Source organism: Tachyglossus aculeatus, chromosome 20 (assembly GCF_015852505.1).
Source record: "Tachyglossus aculeatus isolate mTacAcu1 chromosome 20, mTacAcu1.pri, whole genome shotgun sequence".
Lineage (NCBI taxonomy): Eukaryota > Metazoa > Chordata > Mammalia > Monotremata > Tachyglossidae > Tachyglossus > Tachyglossus aculeatus.
This window is the reverse complement of record NC_052085.1, coordinates 8,675,288-8,695,230: the sequence shown is the minus strand read 5'-3', so window position 1 is coordinate 8,695,230 and position 19,943 is coordinate 8,675,288. Positions and strand designations below refer to the sequence as shown.

The following is a 19,943-nucleotide window of genomic DNA, read 5'->3' as shown; positions in this document are numbered from 1 at the left end:
TAGTATTAATTACATGTGAGATGGTTGACCTCTGTTATGTGCTTTGACATATTCAGCTGATATGGGAATATATTAAGGCATTGTTTATCATTTGAATAAACACAATTCCCAAGCTGAGATTTCCTCGGCATACGTAAATCGCCAAGGGCCAGATTCACACTCTGATCTGAACACGTCTGAACACGAACCGCCCAAAGTTGACAAACGCTCTCAATAAAGTATGCGTGGTGCTGGTAAAGCAGAGTCTTGTGAGCCAAAAGATTAATCTGAGCAGGGTCATGCTTTCTATTTAAAGGGACATTAAAGGGAATTATGTCAGAGACCTGAAGTGCGATCCTTGAGTCCAAAAGCAACACCATGTGTTAAAGTGTTAGAAAAATACAGGTCACAGTCAAGGTGAGAGGTGGGGATAGAACAGAGAGAAGGCTATTTGAGAAAGAAAGTAAAAGCTCCTTGTATGTATCCGTCCCCTATGAGTAGGCCTATCCTGTGGTTTCTAACTCCTTTGGCAGCACTGCTGTCCCAAGGCAGGAAGGCCGTCTAGCTTTGATGGATCTTTGGACTTTTTTCTCCCAACAACATCATCTAGTATTTATTTATTAAGCTCGCTCATGTGCACGGAGCTGAACATTTATACCGAGGGGCCTTCTGGGAGTTTGTAGTCTAAGACAAGGAGGGTCAGGTTAATTAACCATTTAACCTCATCTCCTCCCCTCCTCTACAGTGTACTCCCCTGCAGATAATCTCGCTCTCTGCTCAAGGCCAGAGGCCTCTTTCAGGGAAAGCAGACATTTTGCAGGAAGCCTGAAAATTATACACGTAGAAGGAATCGGCAGGTGAACATCTGCCGTGGTTCCATAAATGAGGTTAAGAGGAGTCACAGGAACTAAGGGACTTTGGGAGGAAGTACAGTTTTTGGTGGATAACAAATGCCTGAGTGACATGACTTACCCTCAGTCCTTTTGAAACCCATTCTTTAAATAGTTCAATATATGATGTTTCCATCAAAGAATCTTAGGGATAGTGTATTAAAATCCTCTCGTCACTAACAGCAGTGGTAGTCAGGCACTTTGATTGTCCCCATTTTATAGATAGAACACAACTGGCTACCCAAACAACTGCTGTGTGGAGGGCTGAAGTTGGGAAACCAAAAGCCAGGAGGGCAGAGAAATTATTTTAAGGGCACATTGAAACAAAGCCGTAAACAATGTTGTATCCCAAATGAGAACTGGGAGTCAGTTTCCTAGGATAGACCATCCTGGTGTACTGTAGTCAGGAAGGGGGAGGATCTTTTTGAGCGAGAGCTTTGAAAGGAGACAAAAGGGAAAAGAGCGGCAAATGCGGCAAATACCAAATATGGTATCATAAAGAGACAGAATTTGGCTGGGACTGTGGGTCATGCGTGGCCCCCATGGGTGAATTTCACCATCAGAGGCATCTTCTTTAAATATGAAGGTCAACTCTGCACAGATAGCACAAGTGAGGCACGAAGGAGTTAAATGATCTGATTTCCTATTAGCACTAAGTGTTGGCAAACTTGAAAAATTTAGCCTGGAGCAGCCTCTGAACTGGTCTGCCTCCCTTTAAAGAATCATTCCTTATCTTCCCTATTGCATGAGGGTGGCACACTTACTGCTTCATCAAACACGAGGTGGAAGGGAAAAGCATTGCAGAATATTCGCTCTTCCACCCAAAGCCTTTCTGGAAAAACTGGTTCAAAAGTCCTCAGTAGGTTCCCTGTATGGGGAAAAAAACCAAACCCATTAGTGATAAATCTCTGATCCCTCTCTTTCCATGAAGGGAAGATTAGAATGTTCTATAAAGGATTTTGTGAAAATCCAAAATCAACTTATTTTTCTCTGCAGATGGCCCAAGCAATCCTTTTCCAAATTAACAGAAACATTCGCACAAAATAAACTTGTGTCTAGGTTGATAGACCTTTCTGTATACCGCTTTCCAGTTATCCCTTGTCGTCGTCCCCCCCGCCCCCGCACATTTCTCCCCAGAGAAGTGGATTGGGGCCAATTAACTATCTCCATGAAAATAGAGTCAGCATTGAAAATGCTGACAGACCAGACAATGAGCCATCGTGGCGCAAACAGCACCACTCTCGCTATTCAAAGCCGTCTTCACAGCGCTGAGCCTCGCGTCAGTGACATTTGCCATGAAGTTGTTTTAGAATGACAGTTTTGGATAGCACTTGAGGATTTCACCAACAGCCCCGCTTGGCAGGGATAGTGATCCAAAATGGAGGCTTTTTGATATGAAAATCTTTTAGACAAAGGATCCCAATTGCCTGTTTGATTAGCTTACCGTTAAATGACTCAGAAGGCAATCATTTGGGTTCTGCAGCCGCCACATCCCCCACCCCGCAGATGTATATAATCAAGGCCCATCAGAATGCCCAGAATGGTGGGTAAGAATTTTCCTCCATCTTTCGGGCAACGGAAACTCAAATCTGGCTGGTGGATGTGTCGGCCCCGCCCCATTGCCCAACTCTTTTTCCATTCAAAAGCTGTCTCCAATAACTCGGCCCTAATGACCGGGAAGTGTGGCCTAGTGGATCCAGCACAGGCCTGGAAGCCGGCAGGACCTGGGTCCTAATGCCTGCTCCACTTGCCTGCTCTTGGACCTTGGGTAAGTCACTTCTCTGTACCTCCATTCCCTCATCTGGAAAATGGGGATTAAGGCTCTGAGCCCCATGTGGGACAGGAACTGGGTCCAACCTGATTAATTTATAATAATAATTGTGGTATTTGTTAAGCTTTTACTATATTCCAGGCACTATACTGAGCGCTGGGGTGGATACAAGCAAATCGGGTTGGACATGGTCCGTGTCCCACATGGGGTTCACAGTCTCACTCCCTATTTACAGATGAGGTAACTGAGGCCTAGGGAAGTGAAGTGGTATGCCCAAGGTCACGCAGCAGACAAGTGGCAGAGCTGGGATTAGAACCTGAAAGCTTCATACTCCCAGCCCTGTGCTCTATCCACTAAACCTATCTACCCCAAGAGCTTAGTACATAGGGCCTGGCACATAGTAAGTGCCATTAACAAATACCATTTAAAAAAAAACCAACAAAACAAAAAAACGAGGAAAGAATAGCTGGGGAGCTTGTTTAGAAGAAGCCTGTTCCTTGACTTAAGTAGCCAAAGCTATTCATCCTTTGCTTCCCAGAACTTCAAAAAATTGGACTTTTAACACTGGAAGTGAATTTAATGAGTCCATGTGGTGTACGATGTGGGCTAATTCTGATAACAATTAAAAAAAAAACTGTTTTTCCTGGCAGAAGAGAGGAATGTCTCAGTGAGAACAAAGGAAGGGCATATTAGTAATCAAGCGAGATAAATTAAAAGCGAGTTAGTCTGATCACATTTAAATAAGAAAACCTCTCTCACTAAACCCAAGCTCTCCATTAATCAATGACATCATAATCATGGAGTGTTTTTCAGCCTATTCGTAACCAGCGGGCTGTCATCCCCTGGGAGAGAAGCCATTTCTCTACCCAGCTGAGCTCCATCCATCATTATGGTCCGTGCAGCTGAGATTAGTAAACAGCAGACTCACCTTTTCCAAATATGACAACACTTCTCACAGTGTCCCAGCGGGATTTCTTCGCTGGGCAATGGGCTAGGGTCAAATATTTCTCCTTCATTTTCTGCAAAGCAGCTTCCAGTGCCTGTAGGAAGGAAAGAGAAAAGAAGCATATGCGCTTGATCAGGTGATTTTTCCTTTTTTCAGACCTAGAGATGTTTTGTATTGACTGAGCTCCTTTCTCCATGGGATTCAGAGGCAATGAGTGGTAGGTCTCGTCCATCTCACTCACAGTGCCCCTCCGCAGAATGGCACGGGTATTATTATCCCCCACCTTACAGAGAGATTGAGGCATAGGGTGGTGAATGCAAAACTTGGACCCCGATTTTTGACTCTTCTCCAGCAGATGGGTTAGAGGGGTGTCTCTTTACTTTCTGGCAGTGCCTGCTGGACATCTTAAAAATCAATCCATCAGTGATATAACTTGAGCAGTGGGGAGATATGAATTGTTTTGTTTTTTTAAGAAAAATGAGCTGCACAGCAGAAGGAAGTATGGACTGGAGTGGGGAGAGACAGGAGGCAGGGAGGTCAGCAAGGAGGCTTGATGCAGTAGTCAAAGCCAGATAGTATAAATGCTTGCTTGGACCAGCATGGTAGTAGTTGGCGTGGAGAGGAAAGAGCAGATTTTAGAGATGTTGTGAAGGTGGAACTGACAGGATTTGGTGGATGGGTTTTACTCTAGTTTCCCCACCCTTTACAAGCTCTCCTAGACCTACTAACTCTGTTGTATTGTTCTTTCCCCAGCACTTAATACAGCGTCTGCACCCAGTAAGCACTTGATACATACCAGTGATTGATCAGCTCACACCAACTGCTACTTGGACTGCAGTTGCTGCTCTGTGGCTTGGCAACTTTGATCCTAGGCATTTTAAAGGACTTCCAGTCTAACACGTAATAGTACTAGTGGGATTTACTGCACACCTATTGATTGCAATGCACATGCTTAGCTCGTGGGAAGAACAACGAAAGCACAAGGTAGATTCCCTGTCCACAAGGAGTTTACACTCAGATGAAGAGTTTACACTCTTATTATCCGGGCTGGTAATCCAGATTTAATTTTGGCATCAGCCACAGATAGAGCTGAGTTTAAAGTACCTCTTGGTCCTTCTGGAGGTCTTGGCCTTTTGGAGCTATTTTCTGCTTTTCTCTTTTCTTCCCTCCTCGAGCTTTCTGATGAACAAGAAACACAACATGCTCCTTCTTCCCAGTCCTTTCCTCTTCTTCATTTTTATCAAGAATATCCATGGTCACATCAGTGTCAAAGAAGTCTTTAGCAACAGCCTCTATGATACCTGTGTCGGGAGAACACATGGGAATTGCTAGGGAGGTGATCCATCAGAATGAGTAATGGAATCTGAGAGCTGGAGGTAGGTCAGGACTGCTGCTAATGATTTTTGCAGCTATGGACAAAAGAGAAGGCGGCATGGTCATTAATGGATAGAGCCCAGGGCTGGGAGTCAGAAGACTTGAGTTCTAGTCTCAACTCCATCACTTGATTGCCGTGAGAGAATAATAGGGATGGTGTTCATTCATTCACTTGTACTTTTTGAGCACTAACTGTGTGCAGAGCACTGTACGAAGCGCTTACTAAGCATTTACATTGTGCCCAAGCACTGGGATAGATACAAAATAATCAGATCAATCCCTGATCCACATAAGGCTTACAATAGAAGAGGGAGGAGGAATAGGCCACTTAACTTCTCTGTGTCTCAGTCACCTCATCAGTAAAATGGGCATTAAGACTATGAGCCCTGTGTGGGACATGGACCATATCCAACCTGAGTGGCTTGAATCTACCCCCCCTGCTTAGAGCAGTGTTTGGTACATAGTAAGCACTCGCCACATGCCATAAAAATGTGTGTTATCATCCCCATTTTACAGGTGATATAACTGAGGCATAGAGAGATCAAGGGTCTTACCCAAGGTCACCAACCAGGCAAGTGCCAAGACTAGATCCTGGACCTCCATGCTCTTTCCACTAATAATAATACTAATAATGATGGCATTTGTTAAGCGCTTACTATGTGCAAAGCACTATTCTAAGCACTGGGGAGGATACAAGGTGATCAGGTTGTCCCACGTGAGGCTCACAGTCTTAATCCCCATTTTACAGATGAGGTCACTGAGGCCCAGAGAAGTTAAGTGACTTGCCCAAAGTCACACAGCTGACAAGTGGCGGAACCGGGATTTGAACCCATGACCTCTGACTCCAAAGCCCGTGCTCTTTCCACTGAGTCACGCTGCTTCACTAGGCCAAAGGCAGCCACTTGACTGCTGCATCTCAGTATTCTCATACTACCCAAAATTTAAATGCACCCAACCATTAATAATAATAATTGTAGTATTTAAGTTCTTATTATGTACAGGCACCATACTAAGCGCAAGGGTGGATAGAAGCAAATCGGGTTGGGTTGGACAGTCCCTGTCCCATGTGGGGCTCACAGTCTCAATCCCCATTTTACAGATGAGGTAACTGAGGCCTAGAGAAGTGAAGTGACATGCCCAAGGTCACACAGCAGTTAAGTGATGGAGTGGGGATTAGAACCCGTGACCGTCTTTCTCCCAGGCCTGGGCTCTATCCACTACACCATACTACTACTCCACTTCTCATGTTTTGTGCTGACCGTGTCTGAGGCCCAGAGAAGCCCTGCCATTCTAAAGATCCCTGAGGTTCAGTAGTTTTTGTTAAGTCATTAACTTCTCCAAAGAAGATGTGGAGTCAAATTCCTAAGTGATCAAAGATCATCAATCAATGGTATTTACTAAGTGCTTACTGTGTGCAGAGCACTGTACTAAGCGCTTGGAAAAGTTCAGTACATTAGAGTTGGCAGACATGATCCCTGTTCACTAGGAGCTTACAGTCTGTTTTAAGAAGATACTTGATTAGGAAAGCAACAGTTAGGCGCGCAAGCAAGAAGGCACACATTACCAAGGGATGTAGGTTAATCGGACCTCAGCAGCTGGCAACTCAGCCATTAGCTTTTGTGGAAGTAATTTCCTCGTGGCAAATCCGGTTCTAGCAATTTGTCAACCCATTACTATACCTGGCACGATGTGGCAGAGCCCGCTCCGATCAGAGTAGTAGTGAAGGAGGATTATCCCGTCTGACCCTTTCTCCACACGAAATGATGGGGCGTTCATTTCCTAATGAAGAAATGACACGCTTTTCTCAGTCTACCTGATTCATTCTTTTGAGGGCCGAGGAAAGGCATGGAATATGGGCCGGGATTCTCTAAGATTTCCTATGGAGAAAAAAAGGGCAATCCAGTGTGGCCAGGAGAAACAAGCAACTGGCTGGGTGGGAAATTCTTTGAACCCACTGGAAAAATTCAACTTTCGAATTTTGGTCATTTCCGTCTTGCTCAGATGAATTCTCCAAATGTAGAAATGTCACTGGCAGATTGGCCAACTCAGGGTTTCCATCCAGCCCAGTATCCTGTCTGATAGTGATGCAAAAGGTAACATAGTGTAATGGCTGCCCTTCCATGGCATCAATCAATCAATGGTATGTATTGAGTGCTTACTATTGCAGAGCACTGTACTAAGCGCTTGGGAGAGTTCAGTTCAGTGGAGTTTGTAGACATGATCGCTGTCCAAGGATCTTACAGTCTAGATGGGACTTTTAGACTGTGAGCCCACTGTTGGGTAGGGACTGTCTCTATATGTTGCCAACTTGTACTTCCCAAGCGCTTAGTCCAGTGCTCTGCACACAGTAAGTGCTCAATAAATACGATTGATGATAGATGGGGAGACAGACATTGTTTTGGGTAGGGAATGAGTCTGTTTTATTCTATTATATTCTCCCAAGCGCTAAGTACAGTGCTTTGCACATATTAAGAGCTCAGGAAGTATGATTGATTAAAATCGGTTTCATATAGGGGAAATGTCTGAATGTAAGAATATGGACATAAGTGCTGTGAGGCGACGTAGCAAGTGCGTAAGTGGCCCAGATCCAAGTGCAGAGGCAACACAGAGAGGCGGAACATCCTATCTCATCTATATCTGTCCGTCGGAAAGATCATCTCACCTCCCTAACTTTTCACCCTGTATGATGCAAGACGATTTTAGGCCCACTTTTTTCCAGGAAAAAAAGCATCGTATAATAAGATGACTGGGAGGGAACAAGAATAGCACTCCCCGCGAAGAAGAACAATGCCTCCCTGTGGGTTTTCAAGGGAGATTAGGGGCGGAGCCAGCACCAACTTCTGCCCTCTAAACTATGTGCTTGGCTTAAGTCCGAGGGCACAAAATCTTCAACCCATAGGAGAATGTTTCCTGTTCTATTTTTCACATGGTCTCACCTTAAAAATCAAGGACACTAGCCATCAAACATTTGCACTCCTCCTGACCTCCTTCTTTTAATTAAGTTTGGGTCCCAATGGGGAAATTCATTTCTTACCACCTCAGCCAGTAACCGTTCATGCTAATCAGCGCTGGGCAGTTTCCTCCCCTATATATTGACTGTGACTTTCAGATTCTTGGCTCACTAGGCCAGATGTTGTAGAGGGGAATTAATCCCAACCCTGATTTTGTGAGGGCCGGTCTTCTCCCTGCGGTTTCTCCTGAGATTTACTCCCAAGGCCTCTTGAACAATTGGACAAAAGGGCACAACCCTCAAGGAGGCCCATGGTGGCTATAATAATCACAATACTTGTGTTATTGGTTAAGCATTTACTGTGTGTCAAGCACTATGCTAAGCAATGGGGTCAGTACAAGATAATCAGGGCAGACAGGATCCCCATCCCACATGAGGCTCTCCATTTGAAGTAGGAGGGAGAACAGGTATTTGAGTCCCATTTTTCAGATGAGGAATCTGAGGCACAGAAAAGTTAAGTGATTTCCTCAAGATCACACAACAGACAAGAAGCAGAGCTGGATTAGAACCCAGGTCCTCTGATTCCCAGGCCTGTACTCTTTCCACGAGGGCCCTAGGCCTTCACTGCTGTTGCTCTTCAGGGCCAAGCCTAGTCTCAGTTTGGGGTTATAGGGTGCGTGCCCAGAGGTAGGAGGGGACACTGTCTGGAAATCGAGTAATCAATCAATAGTTATTGAGTGCTTACTGTGTGCAGAGCACTATACTAAGTCCTTGGAGGATAACCTAGGCTTCCACTGCCTGAAGCTCAGAGCTATATTCATGCCCACCAAATCAGTGCCCCTACCAAGGTACCCCTTCCTCTTTGGGGCCTTGCCATTCATTCAGACAGATAAATCTCTGACCTCTGGAATGTTTCTGGCCAGTGAATCATTTAAATGTCCCTGTTCTTACCCATTTTCAGGCTCATCTCCAACTGAAAAACAGTAATGATCCCATTAGAAGGTGACAGATATGGATTTTCAGGATTCGTAGTCTTTCCAAAGCTGGATGCCAACCTTCCCGTTACAGTACACAGGGAATCAAAGGAGTGTGACAAGTGTAAGGTGGCCATGCATCTGGTTTCATAATGGGCAATCCGGATTTCAGCTGGTTGGTACCCCTGCCTGGTGCAGTTATAGCACCAGACACTTATCTATCCAGTATTTTCATTTAAAGGACCCACCCTCCCTCCACCTTAGCTCATGCTGATGAGTTCCATGACCAGGAAAGGGCTTCTGTTTGATAGGGATCTGGGAGGGAAATGCAGCAGCTCTGAAGCAAAAGAATCTGAGATTGTCCGGTGACATGCCCTAGGTGCTGGTGGAGGTCCACGAAGTGAACTATTTCACATTATTATGTTATTCTGTCTTCCCAGTGTAACCCACATCATTGTGTTAGGCTGTATTAGTGGAATAACACACGCCATTGTATTATGCTGTATTCCTGGTGTAAAAAGGCACTGGTGTAACACTGTGTGTCTGGAATAACGTGGAACATCATGTGCACATGGTGTCCAGTTTCAGAAAGTTGCTTCACTGGCTACCAAGAAAAGTGGTGGGACCCAGAGAATTTTTACTTTATTGAAGTCAACCCAGGGGTTGCTCTTTCTCTCTCTCTCCTGCAGCTCAGGTCTCACCGGCTGCCAGGAGTCTTGGCCAGGGTCACCACTGCTACTAAGAGATTAAAAGCACGACGGATGACCGTACCTGATAGGAGAGAGCAAGGTAACTGTGAAGGGCATCTAAGTTTTCGATGAACTCCATCAGATTTCCTCCCAGGGTCCGTAACATCCTGTCATAGCCAGACATCTTGCAGAACTTGAAGAAGTGCTCACCAAAGAGTTTCAAAATTGCTTCTTTGGAGATACCTATAGACCCCCAAAGAATAAAGTCCCAGTGGAGAAATCTTTAGTTTTGGTATTTAAGTGCTTACTTATGTGTCAAGCACAGTGTCACAGGTTTTCACAGTCTAAGTAGGAGGAAGAACAGGTATTGAATCCCCATTTTACAGATGAGGAAACTGAGGCCCAGAGAAGCTAAGTGACTTGCCCAGGGTCACACAGCAGACAAGTGGCAGCGCCAGGACTAGAACTCAGGTCCTCAGACTCCCAAGCCCATGCTCTTTCTGCTAGGCCATGCTGCTTTCCTGTGTATTAGATATTCATAATCTCCCGTAGCACTTTTGCATGTATTTTATATACCTTACTAACATTAACTCTCTACATACCCCCTTTTCTTCCTCCTTCCTTTAAGTGTTTCTCTCCCTCACAGACTGTAAACTCCTCGAAGGTAGGAATCAGGTCTTCTAACTCTGTACTCTAAGTGCTTAGCACAGGGCTCTGCACACAGTAACCACACAATGAATACTACTGAGTGACTATTTTGAAGAGTATTTCTAATCTGAGGAACGAAAGCAAGACATTTGGATTTATTTTGTCTTTTCCAGGTCTGTGAGCATGGTCATTTCTCCAGAAGGGTTGTTAAAAACATGATCGTATTGGGGTAGCACTGCCATATGAATGGGTACAGATCTCCAGGTCTATGCCCAGGCAGCCTGGCACCATAAAAATCAGAATCTTTCCCCTCAACACTGCAACCGTATTTATTGAGGCTTCTGAAGTGATTGCCCTCTTCTCTAGAACTTGGAGAACCTGGAGCTTCAGACTGCTGAGGATTTCTTTAAAGCCGACTGTTGAACTTCAAGTGCTTAGTACAGTGTACTGCATTCAATAGGCGCTCAAGATGTACCCTTAACACTCTTACCACCAACAAGGTTTTTGAACTTTGGCAAATTTATTTGGAAAAAAAAAATGTCTGGTAATGGTTGCCAAGAACGTCTTATTAAACCCTGGGAAGGCTCACCCACCGCTGGGGAACAATTAAATTCTTGCTAGGTAATCACTCAGGCCAAACACAGTTTTGTTTCCTGAATTACCTAGGTAATTTCCTCTATTCCTTGCTTCATTTTGGCCGGGGTGTTCGACCTCTCCCTGCCACTGACTGTAGCCATTTTGGGCTTTCCAGGTTTGAGATCAGAGTGAGGACTACCCAAACCTTTTGTCAGAGGTGGTATAAATGTCAAGGAAAATATTTTCCCCCAGATAATCCAACTCAAAGCAGATTTTTTTTCCTGAATTACTCAGATAATTACCTCCAGGGCTCTACTTTAGCTGTGGAGAATTAGCCAGGTGCATTTGAAGGTGGTATTAGTTATCTCGAGCTACCTGCTGACACTCCTGTGGGGATTGTATGAGCTTTTATTAAATTCCTGTCCAAATCCTGGCCAGTGATTACGAGTCCCTGGATGGGAAATTCCTGAAAAGTAAGTAGATGGGAGTTGGTCTGTCCCTTCCTTCCTCCCTCTCTGCTCCATTTCCACCCCCCCTTCTCCCCCAATTTGTCTGACTGAGAGAAAACAGCTGTGCTTCCTAACTGGCCGCTGATGGGAACAGGTGCACCTCATTACCTGCCAATGTAAGCACGTCGAAGGGGCCAGTCTCAGGATGCATTTGCTGATAGGTAGCCGAACGAGCTTATTTTGGAGGGACAAAAGCGGCTCTGTGGAGGTGAAGTTCCTATTTGATTTCTCCTTGCAAAATCCCATGGAAGCCTACAACATCGATTGTGGCAGAGCCTTTCTATTTGGCTTTTTGAGTCCCTAAGCTGTGCAAAAAAGAGAAGTACCCACTCCCCTCCCCGAAAGGCTGAAACCTGGAGGGATGACTGAGAATACTCAATATATGTGTTGGAACAGAGTTTTTCTTTGCCTGTCCTTGGTGTTCATGCTCTTCTAAACAGAAGGACTGCTTGTGTCGGTCTCTTGCTGACACAGAGCTTTGTAACACCTCAGCTGTGTAAATCAGACCAGGCTTCAGGTTTGGCGGTGGGAGGAGCATGGAAGGGAGACTTAAGGGAAGGAGGGTGAATATAAGGTGTAGGGGCTTGGGGGTGCATCATTCCACTGAGCCCCAAGTCTTTACCGAGCGTTAGAAGAAGTTGTTGGGCCGAGCAGAACTTTAATGAAGAAAGAGAGATGAATGTTCAAAGAAAGGAGCAGAAGCAGGCTGCCATCTGATGATGGATTTGTCCCTGGATTTGGGAGGGGAAAAATTAAGAAGTCGCAGGCCCCCTCCCTACCACGCACCCAATCTTGGGGAGAAGCCCCCCCCCCCCCCCCAACTCCACACAAATGCACACAGGATGAAAAAGAGGGTGGTAACCACCTTCTGACAGATCAATCAAAAGATATCTATTGAGCATCTGTTGAATGTGAAGCACTCTATTAAGCCCTTGGGAAGAAGTGCCTGGCAAACCTTAGCACAAATCAAGCACTACCTACACCTCCCAAATCCCCTCCTCTTACTGCTATTTATATCTTGTTGAGAAACTTCATGTTTACCCATAGTTTAAAACTTTATTCATCCACACAAAAAGTGCCCAGGAAAATCTAGTTAAAAGGTAACAACAAGGGATAGCATGAGGTTAATTTTTTTTTTCAGATCTGTCATGATTACTTTCAAGGCTGTGGCCGGTGTTCTCATTCGCACTATTGTTTTTACATGCTGTCCTGCTTAAAGAATGACCATCATTTGGTCACTCTGCATATGAATTTTTCTCAATGAAATGGTTGAGTTATGCAAAGGTGTCTAGCTGTTACATTCTTTGCAAAGTCTGCCAGCTGTGCCAATTTTTTTCCTCTCTTCAGATCAGATAACTCTTGTATCCACTCAGCCTTTATTCATTGACAGAATGATTACTTTATGAAATGTTCAACATGCCATCTGTTCTATCTTAAATTATGCTAAGCAAAAAGCATGATAAAGCGACTGTTGCATGATGGCCTTACGAGGACCTCAACAGTTGCTTAAAGGTGGAGCTTTGTGCAACTGAGTCTACTCCCTGGGAAAACCAAAATAGGACAAATAATAATTATTCTAGTGAGAAGCAGCGTTGCCTAGTGGATAGAGCCTGGGAGTTGGAAGGACTTGGTTCTAATCGTGGCTCTTCCACTTGTCTGCTGTGTGACCTTGGGAAAGTCACTTTACTTCTCTGTGCCTCGGTTACCTTGTCTGTAAAATGGAGATTAAGACCGTGAGCCCTATGTGGGACATGGACTGTGTCCAACCTGATTAGCTTGAATCTACCCCAGTGCCTCATACAGTGCCTGGCACATGGTAGGTGCTTAACAAATACCATAAAAAACCGTACATTGTTTCTGTTGCTGAGGACCTCCAGGCACTTTCCAGATACAAATGGGGTTTTGACAATTGAATCCTCTCGGTGTCCTTGAAGAATAAGTTGCTTTGTACTTGAGCCAACATGACAGGAAGGTCAGAAGCAAGTTCTGTGCACTGTCAGCCATAGGGAGCCATGCCTTCATGGAGCATCCAATCTAATGGGAAACTTAAAGCCTCTGCTCCTGCAACACCATCAGACTCTGAATGTCCATGTAGAGTCGGTCATCTCAATTTCTTTGGCTATGTCTACGTGAATCGAAGGTTTACAACCATTCGGTTGTTTAAGCAGTGTGTCTTAGTCCAAGCCTTGGAGTCGGGACCTGGGTTCTAATCCCAGCTCCACCACTTGTCTGCTGTGTGACCTTAGGCAAATCACTTCACTTCTCTGTGCTTCAGTTCCCTCATCTGTAAAATGGGGATTGGCTATGAGCTTCATGTGGAACAAGGACTGTGTCCAATCCAATTCCGTGTATCCACCCCAGTGCTTAGTGCAGTACTCGACACATAGTAAGCACTTAGCAAATGACACTTTTTTTTGACCCAAAATGTGTGTTATCTTCTCATTGTTTTTCTATGTAGATATCAAAAAGGGGTTAAGGATTAGAGTGGTCCTAGTATCAGGATCAGGTTCAAACACAGTCTGTACAGAAGTAATCTTGCCTACTGGAAGAGCATGGGGCTTGGAAATCAAAAGACCTGGGTGCGAATGCCTGCTCTGCCACTTGTTTGCTGTGTTCTTGGGCAAGTGACTTTAGCTTCTCTGGGCCTCAGTATCGTCAGCTGTAAAATGGGGGTTCAATACCTGTTCTTCCTCCTACTTAGACTGGGATCCCCAGGTGGGACAGGGACTGTGTCCTACCTGATTAACCTGAATCTACCCCAGCAGTGCTTGACACAAAGAAAGTGCTTAACAAATATTATAATTATTACTATTATTATTATTATTGTTCAGCACCCTAGAAGTTGAGATGAGCACTTGATGCCTTAGCCTTGTGTGCCACTTTGTGTACCACATTGCTTTACCCCCTAGAACAGCACCATGCACATTATGGGCAGTTGGTAAGTAATAATTGATGATTACGTTCATTCAACTACAGTAAATCTTCGTTAATTTCCACTGAAGTGGAGGAAGGCCGATGTGAATGAGAGAAAAGCTTGATTTGTGAAAAGTATTGTTTTAAATGCAAATTTGTTATAATCCTGTGAGTAGACTTGAATATGTCCGTTGGGTGGGGGGCGGGTGTGTGTGTGTGTGTGTGTGTGTGTGTGTGTGTGTGTGTGTGTGTGTGTGTGTGTGTGTGTGTGTGTGTGTGTGTGTGTGTAACAGACAAGACTGTGGTCCGAATCTTTTTGTGCCTTGCCTTCCTGGGCCCTCTAGTGGTCTTTCTTTCTGCGACTGTCTCTTTAAGTTTATCATCATCATCATCAATCGTATTTATTGAGCGCTTACTGTGTGCAGAGCACTGTACTAAGCGCTTGGGAAGTACAAGTTGGCAACACATAGAGACAGTCCCTACCCAGCAGTGGGCTCACAGTCTAAAAGGCAGGTCTATAAGGCAGGTCTGCTTTTCTCGTGCAAGTGTTTAGCCTCCCCCCATCCATATTTTCCTGCCTCTGCCTCTCCCCTCCTAAGTCGAGTCTTTTAATTAAATTGACCTGATCATTGCCCCAACTCTTGTTTTTCTTCTGTAGCCTAGACCTGGCCTCAGCCAGGATGGAGTCTGCTTTGTTGCTAATGGTTCCTAAGACTCCAGGGTGCTGGGATGGGTGGTAAACTCAACTTCTAAGCGGTGTGTCTCCAGTCTTGAGCACAATGTGTGTTAGCCCTCTCCTTCAGGCTGTATGCCAACCGGGCATGGGCAAATACATTTCTGGATAGAAGTTTGGGATTTTTTTTTAATGGCCATTCTGTCCCCTGGATTTCTCCCAGCTTTAAGTCTCCATCCTTCTGTCATTTGCTACGGTGCGGCTCTGCCCCTCTCGGAGCGGCTGAAGGAAACGAATTCGAGTTGTTTAATTAGCACGCCCTTGGAGGCAGTGGACTGATCCAAAGCTGGCATGAAACTGGTAGCAGACCACGTCTGGAGAAAAGGCTCATAATTAGACAAGCTCAAATTTCTAAAGACTCAATTACTTGAGCCCCGAGGCTCCTGGGACCTTCTGACCTCTCCTACGCCAGCCTGTTGTTGGCTTCCCTCCCCCAGGAGATGACCAGGGGAAAGATAGCAGAAGCGGCCTGGGCTCGGTCAAATTGCCCCTAACCGAGTGGAAAAAAAAAAAACGATTCTTCTTCGTTTTCTTTTTTTTTTTATTGTAGTTTTTGTGGCTCCGAGAACCCTGAGTTAAAATTATCACTTTTTTAATTAAGTGAATTATTTGAAATTAAAATGAAATTGAAATATGCTCAGCACTTCACCCAAGCATCGGAGATCACTCGGGCCGTCTGGAGGGACCACCTGTCCCTGTAAGTCTAACCGTTGGTTGGCTGACCCGATATGTCAACAGGAATTTGTGCCTGGTTAGCTTGGAGGGAGGGAGGTTTATTTTAACCTGTCCTGCCCCGAAAAGAACACAGCGTGCAAGTACACCCGGTCCTGCCTTAGCCCGTGTTTTCCTTACGTGTTTGGGCTGGAATGCTGTTAGGAATTGGGGAACGTCTCGTCTGGCAGTGCGTGCTTCTGTTAAGCTGCTTGAGAACCAGGATTGTGTCGGCTTACTCATTCTACTCTCCCAAGCGCTTAGTACAGTGCTCTCTGCACAGTAAGCATTCCGTAAATTCCGCTGATTGATTGCCTCCTGGGGTCAGAGGAAATGGTTTGTGTGCTTGCTCGCCACATCGGGTGTGGGTGAGCTCTATATACGTGTTTTCCTTAAAACCAGCTTTGGCAAGAACACACGCTATAGGAGAACTGTGTTGTACCCAAATTTTGGGGCTTTCCGCAGGGGTGTGGCCTCTAGCCACCATCCCTTAACAAATGGCCTTGACCTGTCCCCCTTGGTTTGCTTATTGGGAACAAATACTCAAGTTTTTTTGTTTTTTTGTTTTTTAGCATTTATTAAGCGCTTACTATGTGCAAAGGACTGTTCTAAGCGCTGAGAGGATACAAGGTGATGAGGTTGTCCCACGTGGGGCTCACAGTCTTCATCCCCATTCTACAGATGAGGGAACTGAGGCCCAGCAAGTTCCCATCAGATATTCCCTTGGAAGGATCTAAACCCTCACCTGCTGCCAACCTAAGCCTGATTCTTTCCACCCCGCCTCCTCTCTCCCCAAATCTGGGAGTTGGCTTGGTCTAGTGGAAAGAGCAAAGCATCTGGGAAACCAGGAGACTCAGGGTCTTGTCCTAGCTCTGACACTGGCCTGCTGCATGACTGCGAGCAAATCACTTGGTTTCTCTGTGTCTCGGTTCCTCAGCCGGACAACGAGAGTATATTAGCCGCCCTCCCTACCTCAAATAGTGAGCCCCTGGTGGAATGGGAACTGTGTCCAATCTGCTGACCTTTACGTAGTGCTTAGCCCAGAATAAGCAGGTAATAAAATCATTTTTATTTTCTGATGACCTACTGCATTATCCTCCTGATCCTCTTGCCCCAGGTCTTGCCCCTCTCCAGTCTGTACTTTGATGCCAGAATCATTTGTCAGAAATATCATTTTGCACACTCCTCAATAATCTTCAATGACTGCCCATTCCTTTCCCATCAAGCCGAAAGTCTAGGTTATAAGCTCTAAGATATTCGATCAGCCTTATTCTCACTGTCCTCCCACTACACCCCAGTTCACAGTGTGGCCTAGCGGAAAGCGCAAAGGCCTGGGAGTTAGAGGACCTAGGTTCTAATCCCTTCTTGCCTCCTCTGTGACCTTGGGCAAATCACTTCACTTCTTTGTGCCTCAGTTTCCTCATCTGTAAAAGAGGGATTAAATCTGATTCCCTTTACTTGGCCCCAGGTGGGGCAGGAACTGTGCTCAATCTGAATATCTTGTATCTACTCCAGAGTTTAATACACTGCTTGGCACATAGCAAGTCCTTAACAAATACCATTATGATTATTATTACGTATTCTTTTATCCTGCACCAACCAATTCATTGTGTCTCATTCTCATGTCTTCTTCCATCGACCCCTTGCTCATGTCCACCCTCCTAGCTGGACCTCCCTCCTCCTTCCTATCCTGTAGATCACTGCTCTCCCTGTCTTCAAACCCTTGTGAAATCACATCTCCCCCAGGAGACCTTCACCGATTAATTTCTAGTCTCCCCTCCTTATAACACTTCCAACTGCCACTTCAGCACTTCTGCTTCACCTAAGCACTTTTCTGTTGACACCCCACCGCAGCAGCGGTTGTATGTAACCTTATACTCTGTTGCTTCTTCCTGTCATTTATTTTCGTGTCCGTTTCTCCTGCTGGATTGTAAACTCCGGGTGAGCAGGGATCATAGGTGCTAATTCTGTTGAATTCTCCCAAACACATAGTACAGTGCTGTATACATCGCAAGCACTCAATGAGTACTATTGATCGATTAATCCTGACTCTATTTCCCATTTAAGAATATGACCTCAGATTTTTTTTTCCCAAAGGTGGCCTACCAGTAGGGCAACAGCTCAGGGATTGTGAGGTTGGGTCAGAGGTTTGAGCAAAGGGGCACTGGGTATATAGGGGTGTAGGGAAATGAGTTAAACTGGGCCATTCTCTAGATCTTCAAGCGTCCAAGAGATATTTAGGGACATGTTTCTCTCTGCACTAGAATTCATCTCAGTGGTCCTGCCACACACATTTGTGCAACCAAGCATTTTTTCAAGGATTTAAATGTCAGCAATCGTGCTCAGGCTAGAGAACTTGGTATTACTTCACTCAGATCAACACATTTTGCATCCTCTTTCCCTCTGTTTGGACTTACCCAAAAGTTTGCAGGCTTCTTGGATCAGCTTAATGGTGATTAGGTCATCATACACTGTGTATGTCATGAAGGTATCTTGGACCTCGGCACCGGCTCTGAAAGAAAAATAATCTTACAAAAACAAATTCATAAGCCTGGTCTTGGCCCAAGATGAAGACAGACATCAGTTTAGCTGATTGAATTTTGCCGCGTTCTGGAAGACGATTTCAAGGGAGACATTTCAGCGGAAATGTCTAAAATGCAAGTGTTAACTGGATATTGGCTCCTTAGTGAACACTACCCATATGAATCATGAGAACTGGAGCAGGGCAGGAACACCTCTTTGCTCCTCTGTTGAATTCCAAAAGAGGCTGCGAGAACTTGAGGAAATTGGGTGGGACTGGGGGATAGGAGACCCAGGTTTCAGTCCTAGCTTTGGCCTGCTGTTTGACCTTGGACACGTCATTTAACTTTTCTCTACATATCCGGTCATGAGCCCTGTGTGGGAGACAATAGCAAGTGATAAAAGAATGAAAGATTTTCTATCTAGTCTGAAACAATGTGGCCTTGTGGTGAGAGCCCAGGACTGGGAGTTCAAGAGAATTGGATTTTGATCCCAGCTCTGCTGCTTCTGTGCTGTGTAACCATGGGCAAGTCACTTAACTTCTCTGTGCCTCACAGAGATAAAATAGGGGTTAAGTAGCTGTTCTCCTTCTCCCTTAAGCTGTGTCATATCAGTTTGAATTGTATATACCCCAGGTTTTAGGACAGTACTTGGCCCATAGTAAGCATTTAACAAATACCACAATTAATAATATTATTAATTGGGTATTGGATATTATGAGAAGCAGCTTGGCCTAATGGAAAGAGCATGGGTATGGGAGCCAGAGGACCTGAGTTCTAATCCTGGCTCTGCCAACTGTGTGACTTGGGGCAAATCACTTAACTTTTCAGTGCCTCAGTTTCCTCATCTGCTCTCCCACCTACTTAGAACATGAGTTCCATGTGTCCTACCTGACTAGCACTTAGAAGAGTGTTTACCATACAGTGCTTAATAAAGGCCATTATTATTATCATTATCGTTATGATTAAATGTGTGGGGAGGGAAGGGGGAGAGGGGAGGTGAAGGAATTGGAGGTTCCTGCCTGCAACGAGAGATAGACTAGAATGCGTGACTGCCAAGCCTATCACACTGTACTGTCCTAAGCACTTAGTACAGTGTTCTGCATCTAGTAAGCGCTCAGTGAATGCTATTGTTGGCCAGTCCCATGTAACCCTATTCTTTTTCTTGTTGTAGAAGATTGCTGCATTGAAGATCACTTTCCAGTCCACATATGATTTGCAGAGCTTGATGTCACATTGGAGCAACATTTAGTCAGTCTCTTATTAGGTATGTGGTCCTTCTTGATCTTTATTTACCATTGCCTTTCTTGCATGGGTAGCATTTCTTGCTAGCAATTTCTTTCTAGCATTGTTATCATCATTTGTTAGCAGTAGTATTACAAGAAAGGATGTGGCATATGCTATGGATTATTAACCAAAGAGCGAAGCAAATATAATTAACGGTTTCAGAGGAGCAAAAGTATATTTGAAGAGAAGATATGGGCCCTGACTAGCAGGTTCAAATTAAAGCAGTGGAAATTCGATAACATTTGCCACGGGAAGTTTTGAAGTGCTCTTTGACTTCGACCTCTTGAGTTTTGCAAAGTTGCCATGGAGAATGTCATCACAGATGGGGCAGCAGAGACCCAGAGGATTCAAAGGGTGTTCTGTTGGACTGATAAGAACCTAATCCATTGCGCTAACCACCTTGCCATGCTGCTCCTTAAGCAGGCGGGGAAGCTGCAAGAACCAAATGAAATGTCCTACAACTGAATAGCCCAG

At 45.0% G+C, this 19,943-nt stretch overlaps 2 protein-coding genes across 4 annotated transcripts in view; one reads left to right on the top strand and one right to left on the bottom strand.

Annotated features, from left to right (window-relative positions):
• The window catches only part of LOC119941412 (guanylate cyclase soluble subunit beta-2-like), a 33,705-nt gene extending 15,543 nt beyond the window's left edge, over window positions 1–18,162 (bottom strand). Inside the window, exons 1-6 of the mRNA XM_038761839.1 lie at window positions 18,081–18,162; window positions 9,656–9,816; window positions 6,640–6,739; window positions 4,691–4,887; window positions 3,569–3,680; window positions 1,634–1,737 (exon numbers count right to left, since the gene is read on the bottom strand). Of these exons, the coding sequence (XP_038617767.1) occupies window positions 1,634–1,737; window positions 3,569–3,680; window positions 4,691–4,887; window positions 6,640–6,739; window positions 9,656–9,816; window positions 18,081–18,147 (741 nt within the window). The 5' untranslated portion in view covers window positions 18,148–18,162. The remainder of the gene's footprint in view (window positions 1–1,633; window positions 1,738–3,568; window positions 3,681–4,690; window positions 4,888–6,639; window positions 6,740–9,655; window positions 9,817–18,080) is intronic.
• The window catches only part of FAM124A (family with sequence similarity 124 member A), a 72,621-nt gene that overhangs the window by 1,998 nt on the left and 50,680 nt on the right, over window positions 1–19,943 (top strand). For 2 of the 3 annotated variants that reach the window (XM_038761837.1, XM_038761834.1), the window contains exon 2: window positions 19,357–19,449. The gene's annotated coding sequence lies outside the window, so the exon portion shown is untranslated. Of the gene's footprint in view, window positions 1–9,573; window positions 9,674–19,356; window positions 19,450–19,943 lie in introns of all 3 variants that reach the window. The other variant, XM_038761835.1, reaches the window with a different exon arrangement.